The following is a 16,963-nucleotide window of genomic DNA, read 5'->3' as shown; positions in this document are numbered from 1 at the left end:
AATTACGAGTCGAGTTCTAAATATCATACGATAATGAAAGTTTTCAGTTCATTGATAAATATTTATAAGTTTCCATTAATTTATTTCATTAAGACTGTTTTGTCTGCAAGAACAGATAGTATAGGAAACGACTCGATGGATTGATTAAGTACTTACTAATCTTTTTACGCCTAATGGCTTACACGATTGTATCAAAGGAAGCCCTCTAATGAACTTGAACTTATTATAATCTAGACTAGTTTAACTAGAAATCGAATACATTTATTCATTCACATGAGAATATTTGGAGTCAATAGAAAAAAACACGCTTCATGTATACCAGCAAGCTTTTTCTTGTAAGGAGCCGATAACACATTGTAACGCAATATATCTTTTCTCACCTGGGAAGCAAGTTTTAGGAGGAAGATATAATATCTAGAAACAACTGAACCTAGTGGAAGCAGTGTAAGACCCTAAGGCAGGCTGGTGGGAAACTCGAAAGCCAGCAGAAAGCTGGCAACAACGCATCTGCCACTTCCACAGCCTTATATATGAAGATGAGGCCGTGGAAGTGGATGAAGTTAATGCGCAGCAGACCAAGCAGAAACTCACCTTAGTTGAGGGATTGATGAGAGCATTCGGCAGGCTGACGGGTCTCGAAAGCTGGCAACAGCGCATCTGCCACTCCCACAGCCTAGCTTTTCAGAATGCTATCCCCAGTCAATGCGCAGCAGAACAAGCAGAAACTAACCTTAGTTGAGGAATTGATGAGAGCATACGGCAGGCCGACGGGTCTCGAAAGCTGGCAACAGCGCATCTGCCACTTCCACTGCCTTGCTTTTCAAAACGCTATCCCCAGTCAATGCGCAGCAGAACAAGCAGAAACGAACCTTAGTTGAGGGATTGATGAGAGCATACGGCAGGCCGGTAGGGGTCTCGAAAGCTGGCAACAGCGCGTCGGCGACCTCCACCGCCTTGTCCTTGAAGAGGCTGTCGCCGGTTAATGAGTAGCAGGACAGCAGACCGCCGACGAAGCGGATGTTCGTCTCGAACACCGACAGATCGGAATCCTGGTGAACAAAATATTGTATTAATTTGAGTTTCTACAGCTAAAGTTAGAGTTTAACAGCTACACAAGACGCTAGGTCTTTCAGCGTCGGCGTCTAGTCAGCGCTATGGAAAATGGCATCGCTGCGCAGTTGCGATAACGTTGCGTCGAGCAGCAGCCATAGTCAACACTAGACGCCGACGCTCGGGCGGGAGACGCTAGTATGGGGTGGCTCTAAATCTTGCGAATCCTTCGGATAATTTTCGGAGGGAATTTCAATAGGGTTCAATGAAATAATTAAATGAATCATTATAATGAAATGCAAGTTGGAAGGATGTATAAAATTACGACGTAATTAAGTTGACCAATATAATCTTTATACTTAAATAAACTAAACGCCATCGCGTTTAGGATCGTTAGAATTTATGACCGCAAAAATAAATTACCGTCGATTTTTTGTTAACCAACTTCGCATAAAATTTAATGAGGTCGGCACTACAGCGCCAATGACGGCAAAGTGTTTGTTTAATGTAAAGGTACCATTCGGATTCAGACTGCGCCAGCATCACTACTGCAGTATTACGGCACGACACTGCTACTGCAAATGTCAAAAATTCAGACAGCAACATTGATATTAACATTAGTGCCAACAATGCAGTGGGCAGTAGTTAATTTTGAGCTGCAGCAGTAATGCTACCGGCTGCAGTAGCTACTGCAGGAAACGTCAAATTTAATACTGGTGCAGTCTGAATCCAAACTGTACCAGTATTGAGCATAACAAAAACTTATCGTGCATGTGTAGTAGTTTCGTATAATGTTAATGCCTACACGCTTTCAAGTATTTGTAACAAGTGGGCGTATAAGACACGGCTTATGTCACGTCACAGATATATGATGGAGCTCAAAAATTTATCTTTGTCATATCCGATAAACAACAGAAACAATAAAAGCACTGCAACTTGGCTAACACGGCCATTTTGCTGTTGCAAGCAACAAGGCAAGCTGTTGTTTACGGAATGCAAGTAGGAACCTACATTAGAATTAATTGTAACTATGTAATATTCTCTGCATTACAGCATTGCACACTTACACACTCGGTAACGAAGTCTTGACTGACAATTTTATTATCTACTTTGGTTTAGTCCTTGACGATGAAATTAAGGACAGAAGCAAGTAACATTTAGCGGACATAAGTCAAATCGGTGACCGTTCATTTTCTGGGATCATACTTCGATGTTTTGTCCATTTTAATGGACATCCCAAAGTCCATTGAATAACCTCATATACTGCTAATGCTCAGTCCATCGTGAAGGACACGTCAGCATTGTTTGCCGGTTAGTGATGATTGATGGCTATGGTTGAATGCGAGTTAATTATGCACTGGACCGCTGTACCCTAACTCCTAAGCTATTCCTAATTTTCCCACGTAGGTACTAAGGTCGCCTCCAGAAACTCGCGAACTAAATTGACATGAGTTTGACAAATAAAATGATACCAGGAATAGCAAAGAAAAAATAGTCACGGGTATATATCGATAAAATGATATCGATAAGTAGGTAAGTAAGTTATTGCACTTACTACCCATGTCATAATTATAAAGGGGTCCGAAACGATTTCGATTTATATGAATGTGACGAGAAAAGTGGTTGATTGGATTGTAAGATTGTGACGTTACCAATCAAATCAGGAGGTGCCGATGCGAAACTGACAAATTTCAATTTTAGTATGCAGATGCAGGTTTGGGGGCAAGTTGTATATTTCAAGAGCTCGGTTGTCGCCATAAATCTAAAATTGGTGATTTAATTTTATACATGTGGCCGGTAGATGACACAAATTAAATGAGAAATTAATCACATTGTACGAAAAATTTCCCCGTTTGGACCGGCATTTTCTTTGTATTTTGAGCCAAAATCACTATTTCTATGTTATCACCTAACTTGTTACTTCTAGCTGTAAATTTTTACTAACAAATAAAACAAAATAAAATATTTATTTAGTTACAATATGCTTAAGTACATTACAATTACAATATCCTTGTATAAAATTGCACAATTTTCGAAATACCAAGTAACATTTGTAAAATAACTTGAACATACATTTTAACCGACCGCGCAACAGTAGCGCCACTAGCGGTGAATTATCGCGATATTCTCTAATTCAAACTTTTTGAAAATATCGATATGAACAGCACTGGCCAAACTGTGGTATCATTTGTGCACATTGACCTGTCAATTTAGTTCGCGAGATTGCAGGCAACTGGAGGCAACTGTAGTTTCTCAAAGCTTCGTGATTTGCCATTAACTTTTTACTTTCGAGTAACGTGTTTCTTGATTTATTTATATTTCACTCACTATTTGCCATTTACTATAATGAAACATTTAATGTTCCGCGGCCACTTTAGCTCATGATAAGTAGGCTTGAAATAAAAGATAACATGTGTGTTAGCGGCTTGAAGAATGAGTATTCAAGACATGGAAAGCACTTTGAGTAGCCTCACATGTATAAGCGTTCAAATCTACATAATAAAGAAACAATCAACCAAGGGATTCCCTGAGGCTGTTGAAAATGGGGCTCATTTTCTTAATAAATTTTACTTCCTCCTGTGTTCTCGACTTCACACGCCTGCAAAGTCCAATAAGAGAGAAAGAGAATGCGACATGCGACTCATGCATTAGCAGAGAGACAGCGTGATTATCTGTGAAACATCGATTTTGTTATACAGTAAAGACTTATTAGTCTGTACATGTACCACGTATTTATTTACTGCAACCAGGGCTCGGAAACCGTTCTCATTAGTCAAACCGGTTTCGTTCATTCGCCCGGGAACGAAAAGGATTTCGTTTCCGTTTGCGGTTACCGGTTAAAGAACTGTTCTTTCGAGATAACGGTTTATGCCATATACATTCTCATTTCGTTCTTGAGGAACGAAATTAACCGGTTAAATTGAAAATATCGAAACGAGATAGAACGAGCAAGTATTGCTATCTCTTTCACGCAATGACAACGAGTTTAACCGAGTCTCCGAAAGCCAAGAGTAACCGGTATTATATCGTTCCTTGCGAACCATAAAGTTCCGTTCCCTCTTTTTACCGGTTAGGAGAGAGAACGTAATTTGTTAGTTCGCATTCCATCAATTAACCGGTTTCTTAATGAAAGAAATAATATAACGGTTTTGGAACGATATTAACAGGTATTTCAATACCGGTTCCGAGCCCTGACTGCAACAAATATAAAACTGTGGAACCTAGTTGTGGTCTTATGCAAGAATAAGAATTCAGGAGTCGCCAAACTTTTGAGAAGAAGAGCCTTTTGCAGTAAATATCACCGGTTTAAGGAAGCTTAAAGAGCCGCAAGTTTTCAGTGGTGTAAGAACTCCCAAGGTGGGCTAATTTTACGGGTGACGCAAAGAGCATGCAGCTCTCTAGCCGCGGTTTGCCGACCCCTGTGTAAGATGAGCCACTTCCCAGTTAGTCACTCCAATATTCAACGAGATGAAATTCCACTGCGCCTTCTATTTACACAATCCTTCATCTACAAGTCATCATCATCATCATAAGTCGTTCCCTCAATGCTGAGGATCGTGATATCATGTCCTAATATTGTTGACCAGTCTCTTCCATAGGCTCCTGTCACCCGCCATATGTACACTTCCTGCAGATGTAGATGTAGTTGTAGCATCTACAAGTAACAACATAGTAATCTACGTATCGCCTCCATATTCAGGTTTCCTCGCATAACATTTGCACTATCGACGTGTAATCTCCACTCGAAGCGTGTACACTCAGGAGCAATTAAAAGGCACTTGGTTCGGTTGTCGAGATCGCGCGATACGCGCTGACGGCTGATTACACGGTTCATTAAGTAGTCGTTAGCCAGTTATCCTCGTTCCCGTAAACTGCAGTTTTCTGTTAACTTTAAAAGCATTAGTAGATAAAAGGATGAGCTGAATGCAGGATTTTTGAAAGTACAAATGTACTTGACGATCATTATTTCATTAAGCGCCACTTGCCCACCCACTAAGCCGGGGTTAAGCGGTTAAACCGTTAACCCAGTGTCAGATTGTACTGGTAACCATGGTACTCCAGGTTTAACCGGTTAACGGGTTAGTGAATGGTGCTTAAGTTATTTTGTCTCGGTTTCGAATTGATTCAAATGTCAATGAAAAAGGAATGACGATGACGGGACTGGGACTCGGTAAAAGTCTGCCCCAAAATTTTAGCATGGTGCCAAAGTCGACATATATTTATTCAAACATGTTTAATGTTGTGACTAGGCACTAGGCAGTTCATTAAATAGTTGTAAGGTGCGCGATTGTTTTGCGATGGAAACACCGACAAAGTTACCGGCGATTAAGAGAGAGCTTTGGTTTAACTGTAGGGGGAGTTAGTAGGAAATTACAACAATGATTAAGTTTTAGATTTTCGGCAAAAGGAAAATATCGTGAGGCTTTCCTCAATGACACGGCGAAACTCGCACGCTATTCAAATTATTTCTGTCAATCGATCCGCCAATCAGGCATAGGTACATTTTTCATTTTTTCAAGTCATTGGCTCAGTGACCGAAAAAGGTAGAACATCTTTAAAAGAAGAACATATATTTCTATCGAATAATGATTGCATGTGGAAAACTAATTAGATTTTCCATAACATAACATCAACAAATGCCGCTAATGAGAACAGTGGCGATCGCTCTTAATTTGTATCGAGTCTCTATGGACTTTCTATTCAAAGTTGCTAAGTCAGTTGCAAAATATACTCATATCGTAAACTTCCGCGCAACTCTCATCGAACTTCGTTAGTCAGGCGCAACTTACCTCGAGAAAGGACCTACATTTAGTAGACTGATGACCTAATATGTCTTTTTTTGGGAAACTACACCAACAGTTTGGAGAAAAGGCTAATATGGACTAATTACGGATTAACTATTCTATTATTCCAAAGTCCAATGTTGGTGCTTCTTTCCCCAGGTAAGGATGTTCGCCTTATTTTGAGGACCAAGTAACTACCGAAAAGTTTTTGGTGGCAACTTTTTCAAAGCAGCAACTTTGTTTGTATCGATACTTTTGAACGTAGGTAGCCTGGAGACGCAAATAAACCGTCTGCGCAACAAGTGCAACTCATCCTGCTTCACATTAACATCATTTAATTAGCGGTCCAAACTGACGTAGAATTATGTAGTTCAATTAAGGCCAACGAAGCCGCGCAACAAACAGATGTTCTGCAAGCGGGAACTTTTAACTAGTTCACCGCTGGAACAAAAGTGGAACAATGTGATAATTGTTTTCATTCCGGTGTCGGCTGGGATGCTGCCAGGCTGTGTATCTATTAATGTTGGGGATTGCTCGCGAGTTTTTAATTGAGAGAGCGTGGATTGACGAGCTCGGGATAGCTTGGCTCATGTTTGGTTAGTTATATTCGTTTTAACAACGGACCTGTTATAGTTACATTCGAAGCGTTTGTGAAAGGCATGAATCAATTCGGTTGCTAGATTTTTGATAACCTTATAAAGATCCCTTGGAAGGATTTTATTTTTAGCCGTAGATCGTGCCGTGATCGATTTTAATTTTCTAATTTTATTTATCTTGTTGTAAAAAAGTGAATGTAGACATACCGGGAAATTCACCAGTATTCTTGCCCCTCACGTTTTTTTAGAAAGAAGGGTAAAACCATTTCGTGATCGTGTTCTGTGAAGTCAGTAATTAGAAAGGTACTCACGACATCTCCAATATGTAGATGTTCCGCAACCCACTCGCGTCCCTCCCGGAACTCGTCCCGCAGCCCCATGAGGTACAGCGTGTCGAGTCCGTCGACGATGGTGGCGCCTAGCTCGCCGTTACCAAACACGCTGGAGAGGTGCGCGCGTTTGGAGATCGGCTTCAGCTCATTCTTGCCCCAAGCGAAAGATTTGTAGTTAGGAAGAATAGAAAGGTAAACTCACGACATCTCCAATATGTAGATGTTCCGCAACCCACTCGCGTCCCTCCCGGAACTCGTCCCGCAGCCCCATTAGGTACAGCGTGTCGAGTCCGTCGACGATGGTGGCGCCTAGCTCGCCGTTACCAAACACGCTGGAGAGGTGCGCGCGTTTGGAGATCGGCTTCAGCTCATTCTTGCCCCAAGCGAAAGATTTGTAGTTAGGAAGAATAGAAAGGTAAACTCACGACATCTCCAATATGTAGATGTTCCGCAACCCACTCGCGTCCCTCCCGGAACTCGTCCCGCAGCCCCATTAGGTACAGCGTGTCGAGTCCGTCGACGATGGTGGCGCCTAGCTCGCCGTTACCAAACACGCTGGAGAGGTGCGCGCGTTTGGAGATCGGCTTCAGCTCATTCTTGCCCCAAGCGAAAGATTTGTAGTTAGGAAGAATAGAAAGGTAAACTCACGACATCTCCAATATGTAGATGTTCCGCAACCCACTCGCGTCCCTCCCGGAACTCGTCCCGCAGCCCCATTAGGTACAGCGTGTCGAGTCCGTCGACGATGGTGGCGCCTAGCTCGCCGTTACCAAACACGCTGGAGAGGTGCGCGCGTTTGGAGATCGGCTTCAGCTCGTTTTTGCCCCACGCATAGAGCTTGTAGTTGTTCCACGCATGTCGCATCATCTGAGGACAAAGAGGAATCTTTAATATAAGGATAAATGCTAAAAAAATATTTCAACACAAGTATCGACATTTTTGTTTTAGGTACAAGATTTTTTTGCAGATTTTCTTTGACTTAAGTTATTGTTATCAAGGAAGCGAATCCAAACACGACGAGGTGCCGTTGTTTTGTTACAAAGTATATATTTGTAAGCGCCTTTGAGTTCCATCATCATAACAAGTCCATGTCATAATAACAATGCATTGCCATCCGGTTTATGTATAAATACTTGCTGAATGTTCAGTTGGAGCGGAATGTTGTATAATTTTATTTACGAGATTTGATTAGGTAAAAAATAAAAACGTGTAACAGAAGATAACTGGAACAGGCCGTCACTGTCTAATTTGTCAACAATTCCCTCGCCACAATGCAAAAAAACTTCTCGAATCTTATCCTTATAATTCGAGTTTCGACTTTTAAATGTTTTGCAGCTTAAAATTGTGGCGTATCATTTTAAAACAAAATGTTACATCAAAAACTTTAACAATAAAAACTTTAAGACAAGAATCTTTTAAGAGGGCGATTAGCCGTCGTCTCTCGGATATAAACAAATATTTTCATAAGGCCAATGGCACATTTCACATCTCAAAGGCCGGAACGGGCGCTTCTTTTAAAAAGCCTCGCAAAGCCTCGTCGAGCAAGTTTTAATCTTGGCGGCTGCTCGCCGACGGAACTAATGAAAGGATATCGGACTTTCGTCGGGCCATTAATTATTATTAGGTCTTGTAACGTAGTACATTTTTCTAAATTTAAAATAAGTATTTTGGGTCGATTTATTATTAAAAGAAAAATACCTCTTCTAATTTCAACGTTTTTAACGGTGTCCAAAACATAACAACATTGATTGCATTTCTTTGCATAATCTGTTGCATTCAGATGCACCTCTCGATGCTTATCTGTTGTCGGGGTTGTCATATGACTAAAAATAATTAAAACTTGAGATATTTATGTTGTCACTCCAGGAAAACTTTGTATGAAGTAGGTATGATTTATTAGATAAAAAACAATTTTGATGTAAAACAAAACATAGAAATTACAGACTTACAAAGTGGCTCTGAAATGAAACAATATTAGATTAAATGGTAAAAATATATTTCTTAGGCTCAGGTGTGATATTGTCTAAATAATTCAGACAGAATTTTCGTGGGATTTGTGTCTTCAAGGGACTGCCACCCTATTACCTTTTGTTACCTGGAACTTTGCGAGAAAGTCGCCAATGACTTGGAAAAACTGGAGACTTTACCAATTACAGTTTAAAACGTCTGAGAGGTGGGAATTCATTGGGTGAGCGAGTAGTTGGAATGTGAAATACTTGGGTCGGATGCAACGTCAATGAGCAGCGAAGCAATTAGTTTAACAAGGCTTGATTATGATGTTTAGATACGCCAATTAGAATGTAGCCTAGCATGACTGCATATTATGGTTACGTTTCGGCTTTATGAAAATGTAATCAGTATATTATATATTATATACTCGTTGATAGAATGTCTTATGAACGGCAAAATATATTTACGCAATTTGGTTTACAAATATGTTTTACACAATAATGTCAATAATATACATATTATATAGGTACTTCTTACCTAATAAAGTTTTATAGCATGTGTTTAAGTAAGCGTGGATTGCAAGTGGATTGCGATATATTATTGTGGATTGACATAATTATATTCATAATCGCACTGTTGACATTGGATGTACCTATTGGAAAAGCCCATAATTGATAACATGACGCATGCACCGTGCTGCAGATTCGGCAGTGGACAGAACATAGCTATTGATTGATAATCATGAAGACAAAATGATTTTTATCACCTCTACAACGTATTGCCGCCTTTGTAAAGGATCCGTAATGTTGTCAAGTCTATTCTGAGCCGACAAATTTGTTGTTTGTGGATCTTCGCCGGGGAAGCGAGCGGCGCGGGCGGCGCGTCCTGCAGGGTGCACTATTGGGCCCGTCGGGGTTCCAAGGTTGGACACTCGTATTAGTAAAATCATAGCACAGATAAATGTGAGACCCGCGATTGCCAAACGACATGGTAGACGCATCTTTGACGATTAAGTACAGTAACTGTATAATTCGATTTGGTCGAACGCCAACGTCAGTATTACCAAATTTGATCGAATTGACACAGATTAATAAAAAAAACAGCCACTGATATTGGCACAAATTAAATAACACGTTCTTAATACCAAGAACTTTATGTTGTTCCAAGTTATACCGCGAATTTTCCCGTTCTGACTAATTAATGTCAACTTATTGGTAACTGAATCGTAATTAACCATCGATGCGTACGCGTCGCTCCGCGAATAGCGTTGGCGTGATACTGACGTGCGATATGGGAAAATGCTTAATGTTATCATTTGCCACGCGGAGATAACAACTTAATATAATAACGTACACTTTGCGTAAGCTGCGTACATACTGTCATTTTATTACTATGGATAGATTTGCAATTCGCATAATTTGTATGAAGTTATAATGAGGGACATTGTTTTGATTCAGTACCTAGTATAGGTAATATTGCAATAGTATCCTGCAAATGATCGCGGACAGGCTGGATGCGCCCGTCCTCGGCCGCTTCATGGTATGAGGAGATCATGGTATGCATGAGGCGGCAGAGGGGGGGGGGGGGGGGGTGGTCGCGTGTATTTTTTATTAATTGTTATTTTAAAGTTTATTTTATTTTTAATTTTATTTTAGTTTCTTGATTTTTATGTGATTTTTCTCTCGTGTCCTTTTTACAAATAGTCTAATATAGTTGTTAAGTTAAGAGTTACTAACCATATTATGGAACCTGTCTTCTGAAATAAATGTTTTTATTTTATTGGACGAAAATAGTTTTGTGTTCAGAGGATAATGAATGGAAATATGAACGCTTGTGGCCGTAACAGTTCGTTACCGGAACTTATTGTAGCATGATCTTGTGACCATACAAATTAAAAACTCTGTAAGGGGTCATCCATTAATTACGTCACACGTTTAGGGGGAGGGAGGGGGTCAAGAAAATGTGACATATTGTGAGATGGGGGAGGGGGGAGACACAAACTTTGTGACGTCACTTTAACTTCATCAGTAACCGAAATTTTTTTTAAATTATTTGATTCGCTGTACATTTAAATAACAAGTTTTTAAAACGATAATCGTTTTTATTCTTTTAATTTTCTTTCCTAAGCAGTTTTGGGTTATAAAATTACTAATATTTATATCGTCAAAAATATTTTGATAAAATATTAATAATACTTAGGTACTTACTTAATTCGATTTGGCGATTTCGTAGAAAAAATGTGACGTCACACTAGGGGGGAGGGGTTTGCCAAATGTGACCAAATGTGACAAGGGGGGGGAGGGGTCAAAAAACCTAGAAATTCGTGTGACGTAATTAATGGATGACCCCTAATTGATTTTTGTTATTTATTTAAATCCTATAAAATTATTTCTGGAGCCATTATTCGAAAGCTCGAGTCTTTTTGAGTTGAGCTTAAACAAAACAAAAAGGGACTCGGGGCTTAAAAGACTATGAAGTTTCAAGCGCTGAGCTTTGTAAAAATGAGACGAATTATTTAAATTTAAACTCATACATACATTATACGTTTATACTCGAACCTAGTTGTTTGTCTCAACGCCCAACCCCACAAACTCAAAAGACTAGAGTTCCTACCAACCCTATTGGTAACTTCGCAGCCCTAAGGAAACAGCTACGATAGTATAAACATAAACCAACAGTAGGAAATCTGCACAGTCTCCAACGCAGATAACACCAAATCAGTAAATCAAGATGTCGCCTTAGCGATATGTAAGCGCATTATCGCATTATCTACGACTAAACAACGCCGTGTTTCCGCGCCTTTCACCGTAAGTATTAGCTTAACATATATGTCCTTCCTTCTTCCTCGCGTTATCCCGGCATTTTGCCACGGCTTATGGGAGCCTGTGGGGTCCGCTTGACAACTAACCCCATGATTTGACGTAGGCACTAGTTTTTACGAAAGCGACTGCGATCTGACCTTCCAACCCAGAGGGTAAACTCTAGGCCTTATTGGGATTAGTCCGGTTTCCTCACGATGTTTTCCTCCACCGAAAAGCGACTGGTAAATATCAAATGATATTTCGTACATAAGATCCGAAAAACTCATTGGTACGAGCCAGGGTTTGAACCCGCGACCTCCAGTTTGCAAGTCGCACGCTCTTACCGTTAGGCCACCAGCGCTTTTGCTAGCTTAACATGTAACATAATATTAACCCTTTACCAGGCTAAGGGATACATATTATTTCCCACATACGGCACTGCAAAAATGTGTTCTATTTTCGATGAATACAAGACTGACATTCGATTGTAATTTTTGAACTGTCAGCCTGGTAAAGTGGGCAGCATTACTTTGAAATTTGAATTGTATAGTTTTCGGTTTCCGCGATAGTTATGTTCTAGTTACTAATAAGTAATTAACAACTTATTCCGATATATTCGTATTTTGTTTCTAAACGGGAAAGACGATTCTCATATATCAATTATATCATTGACACAGAATAAACAATCATCGAATACCGACAATTCCACCCATTATATTCTTAAATGTATTAAACAATATAACGTACATAATAAGAATACATATAAGAACGATACAGCAACCAATTCAGATTCAGACGTACACATTTCACAAGTGCCGTTTTATAATGATGACATTCAAGTGCTATTTAATGTGTTTTCGACACATATATATTCGTAAACCTCCTAAGTTATATGTTGATTAAACATTCATGAAGTAACAATAATGATACAATCCCGTACACTGAAGTCATTTTATTACATACAATAACGCTAAAAGCAGACGACCCGATATGTTTCAGTTATACGTATGTATATTACATAAAACACAATACCTTCTGTCTGGATTCCACCAAGTTTGTGGCGGGGGTAAAGGACCTCAAAATGTAGACGTTCACCGTTAGGGATAACATTTAGATTTCTCTGTAGTTTTCAGACTAGAATAATCATGAAATTCAAATAGGAGTTCGATGGCTTCAAACTTTGTAAGAATTAAACTTTATAAAAGTTTTAAGTCAAATAGACACCCAAATCTACAATAACAAACTATGCAAGTTATATATAGTTCTGCAATAAACTTTTCAGACACATTAGATTAGCAAGACCATTATACGAAATTGCAGAGCAAAGGTCTCGATGGTCATCATTTACCGAACCCCGCGGCATTGTGACAACAATAAACCATGACGATTGTATTAAATAAATATAATTTCTATCAACTCTTAAAAACCGTTTGGACTGCAGTATGAGTAAGCTTAGCACGAAGTAGTAGATATGCTACCATCAGTCTTTTGCTTACTGTATCAATTTGAAAGGGACAGGTAATCGAACATAAGCGATATATTGTCTCACCGCATTTGTGCTAAGTCTACAGTTCTGGTTAGAGAAATAGGATATACCAACAATCTGAACAATCCTACATATTTCATTTTACACGCTGATAAGACACCTGACCAGACGCTGATGGACACCGCCTAAGAACGACTCTAGCGCCCTTAACACATTTTATCTATCATAAGCTAATATTTTGGGTTCAAGAACGGTCATTCAGATATTTCGCAAGAAAAAGGATAACCTTTAACCTAAATTCTAATTAATGTCTGTCGCAAGCATTACCTATCATAACTGAGATTATGTGGGGATATTTTATTTGGTACATTATGTATATGAAATTAAATGAAGATAGTCTTCCTAGAAGAGAGATTGCAAAATGTCATGTATGGAAAATTATTTTTTCTCAAAAATGGACGGCAAAGTCGACTTTGCCGTTTAAAAAATAGGTCGCGAAGCGCGGAGTTAATGGTCAGTCAAAAATTAAAAAGTTAAAAACATTGCAGTCTCGATTTTGGGACTGCAATGTTGCATACAAATTCCATTATTTGTCGAGTTCCAAACTTTTTAAAAGTTCAAATGGCCATATCAAATGAAGGCACAGGCCCATTAAACAGCCAAACAGATGATTAGTACCGCGACTATTTAGTTGTCTCAAATAGGTTGGCGTATTTTCGGCAGAAAAATACACTTCTATTTTTTTATTAAAAAAATAAAAAGGCGGCAAGGGCTTTTCTCTGTGAAAATATATACGTAAGAACGTTGCTTTTGTAAAATGTTTCTATGATATTTATGTTTCTTGCACCATTTTTGAGAAAAGCACTATATATGACTCGGCTGGAAGGCTACTTGCTGGCTTCGGATTCAATTAAACGGACTCCCAAGGTCGTCCGTTTAAAACGAATCCTCAGCCTGCAAGTAGCTACTTCCGAGCCTCGACAATAATGTACTAATGTATGTCGGATATCGTTTTTAATTCGATTGAACATTTCGCATCTTATGCCTGATATTTTACTACTCACAGCTCGGGAATAGTAAAACTTCCCGCTGAGATGATTGAATTGAAAAAATGCCATTTAGTTTTAGGTACTAATATGATGCTATTTTCCGGTTGATCCATACATTAAAATTAGAAGCGCTACCTATTAAAATTAAAACGCAAATAAGGTGCAGGGGGTAATTTCGACTGCGGGGAAATTTTCAACTAATCGAAATATTATCCATGTGTTAACCTTATTAAGTAGAGTGCGAGAACCAGATAGCGAAAAATATGTTCTATCTGGACATATATGGCACTCTAGTTTATACTTGATGTAAAACATGGAAGATATTTCGATTAGTTGAAATTTCCCCTCGAAATCGCGCCTCCCAACCGCACCTTAGTTTTTCTATATTGTGACAAGACTGTATTTTATTCCTATTATTTATGTCCTGCTGTTTTTTGTCGGCCTTTTTCTGTACGCTTTTATTATTTCACGAATAAGCTCTAGCACCAAGAAATCACTCTCAGAGGCGTTGGGAGCCCAATCTCGGCAACGGCAATTAAGGTCCGTCGGCGCTACGACTACGGGGTCTACGGGGCTATGGGCCGTCCGTAAATTCAGTTGTAGATTTAGTGCCGAGGACTTGTTACGGTTGTTTTCAAGTGCCATGTGTGTTGTCTTCGTTTTCTCGAGGGACTACATATGGGGGTTCAAAGGAGTGTGAAGGTTTCTAAAGACGTGTGATACTGCTGAATTAATCAGGCGCGGCAAATCATGCTTGTGATTAAAAAAATATGAAGATAAAGAAGTCATATTATACGTGATAACCTAATCATAATCACCTAAACTTGTTTTTTTTTCTGACCCCTTGAAATGACCACCCCAAATCGTTTTCGCGCAAATGTGGTCTATATCGTTAGTTCATGTTTGTTGAATATTCCTTCAGTTATTCTTTATTTAACGTGTAGTTTAAAATCTCACGCGAGTGCATATACGGCTGCTGTTAGCACAGTTTCCCGCGAAACAAACTCGACAAAGCGAGTGTTATAGATGTATGCCGCCGTGTTAATTCAAAACGCCGTATCTTCAAACGAGTTCTAACAACATAAGGCATTTCGGCCTAGGAGCACAGTCAGTGCGATTCGTAACGGTCATAAGCAGATTCCACTTATCACGATATGGCCACTGCGGTGTCTGCGATGCAGGTACCTGTCACATACATGAAACATTACTAGAAGAACTGCCGGAACCTTTTGTTTTGTTTTATGTTAGACGAGTCGTTTTTTGACCAGCGAAGCGAGAATAGTTATTTGTTATACAAGGGTGCAAAGTTGTATTTTACCTGTAAGTGTTTCATCACACGAGAAGTAAAATACAAAAGCTAAATTTTGTATTTTTTATTAAATTCTCAAACTATTTATTTAATGATAATTAATATCAAACAAACCATTATTATGAGCGTCTTACGTTTTGTTATCTATCAAAAGCTACTTAAACACACTCCAAGGTCAAATTACTTTCCCCACTAGTGGATAAAACGTTTTTATCAAAAAGACGGCTTTCCAAGCTAGTGAGGGGAAGAGAGATTTTCTTCCTCGCCTAGCCTTTTCCCATATCATTTAGGATCGGCTCTCGTCGTCATTCTTCGCCAGGCGTATTCTGTTCTGGGTCGTCGAGCTTGGGCTTTCTTAAGATCTTTGTTCGAAGCGAGAAAGAGATATCAATGTCGGCGGCCGATCGTAAATTCAGGCATATCGTGAAACGTGAAAATCTTTGACTCGTTCCCTGAGCCGACGGAGCCCCGCTACGCGGAGCTCCTATTTCTGGACAGTTTGCCCTTCGGCATCTGAAGCAACCTAACGAACCTATCCTACCTATATATTGGATTAATGTGACAATAGTTAAAACATTACACAGGAACATTACGATCTGCCTGATCTTACGATCGGCCGCCCACATCAATATGAAAATCGTAAGGAAAATATACAGTTGTAAAGTTAGAACTTTTAAGGCTATATTTCCATCAGGTGGAGATAAGAGGAGACTTGCGGAAATCCAGCAATAGCAATCGTTGTTATCCAGAGGAGGGGAGAAGAGACGTACTACCAATGCTATAGGTTGATGCCCGCACGTCTATCTCCGCATCAGTGGAAAAGCATCCTAAGTGAAAAGTCGGCGATGTGAAGAGCAGTAAACAGCGGGCATGTGATGACCGCTGCTATCCTCATGATAAAGCAAAATGCCACTTTTTAACATCAACGCGATTGAACGAGAAAGACACTGTCAATATCACCCTGTCACGTCCATAACGGCAACAATCCTACTATACAAAAAGCGACACTCTTAACTGTCCATCGGTGGACCCTATAAGGTTTACGAACTGTCAGTTAACACTGTGGGCGATGGTACAGGACAGTTTATCACAGTGTTAGACTTCACAAATAAACTGCTACAATCACGGTTCCACCAAATGTACGGTTAAGACTGTCTTAGCGAGCGCAGCGCTAAATTAGCAAGGATATGTGGACGGCCGTGCGGGTCGTAACAGTAAATTGGGCAAGGATTTACGCCAGCACCTAGTTTAGTTGGGCGGGGAAAATGTAGGATTTAATTACCTACAGTTGGAGATTGGGGCATTTCGAATAACTAATAGTTTAGGCTACCACATGCTCCTTAGTGCGCTCTGTTGAAATTTATGCAAAAAACAAAGACTTATATCGACCGGGATATGAACCATGGTTACCTTTTGCAGTGTTTTCGAGCTCTTGATATTTCGACGCAGTTACATGCATCTTGTTCGAAAACAATACAAAAGGTAATCACGGTTCATATCCCGGTCGATATACATAAGTCTAGTGAAACTGACCGTGAATCATTCAAAATGGTTAAAAAACCAAGAAAAAAAACTTCGCCTTCTTTATATTTAAGAGCTTGTGCTC

The 16,963-nt window shown here is 39.6% G+C and overlaps 1 protein-coding gene across 1 annotated transcript in view; it reads right to left on the bottom strand.

Moving 5' to 3' along the window:
- The window catches only part of LOC134664318 (mannosyl-oligosaccharide alpha-1,2-mannosidase IA), a 142,863-nt gene that overhangs the window by 11,120 nt on the left and 114,780 nt on the right, over nucleotides 1-16,963 (bottom strand). Inside the window, exons 2-3 of the mRNA XM_063520888.1 lie at nucleotides 7,411-7,629; nucleotides 870-1,049 (exon numbers count right to left, since the gene is read on the bottom strand). Of these exons, the coding sequence (XP_063376958.1) occupies nucleotides 870-1,049; nucleotides 7,411-7,629 (399 nt within the window). The remainder of the gene's footprint in view (nucleotides 1-869; nucleotides 1,050-7,410; nucleotides 7,630-16,963) is intronic.

Source organism: Cydia fagiglandana, chromosome 5 (assembly GCF_963556715.1).
Source record: "Cydia fagiglandana chromosome 5, ilCydFagi1.1, whole genome shotgun sequence".
In the NCBI taxonomy this organism is placed as follows: Eukaryota; Metazoa; Arthropoda; class Insecta; order Lepidoptera; family Tortricidae; genus Cydia; species Cydia fagiglandana.
Note: the sequence above shows the minus strand (reverse complement) of the source record. Positions and strands in the feature narration are given on the sequence as shown.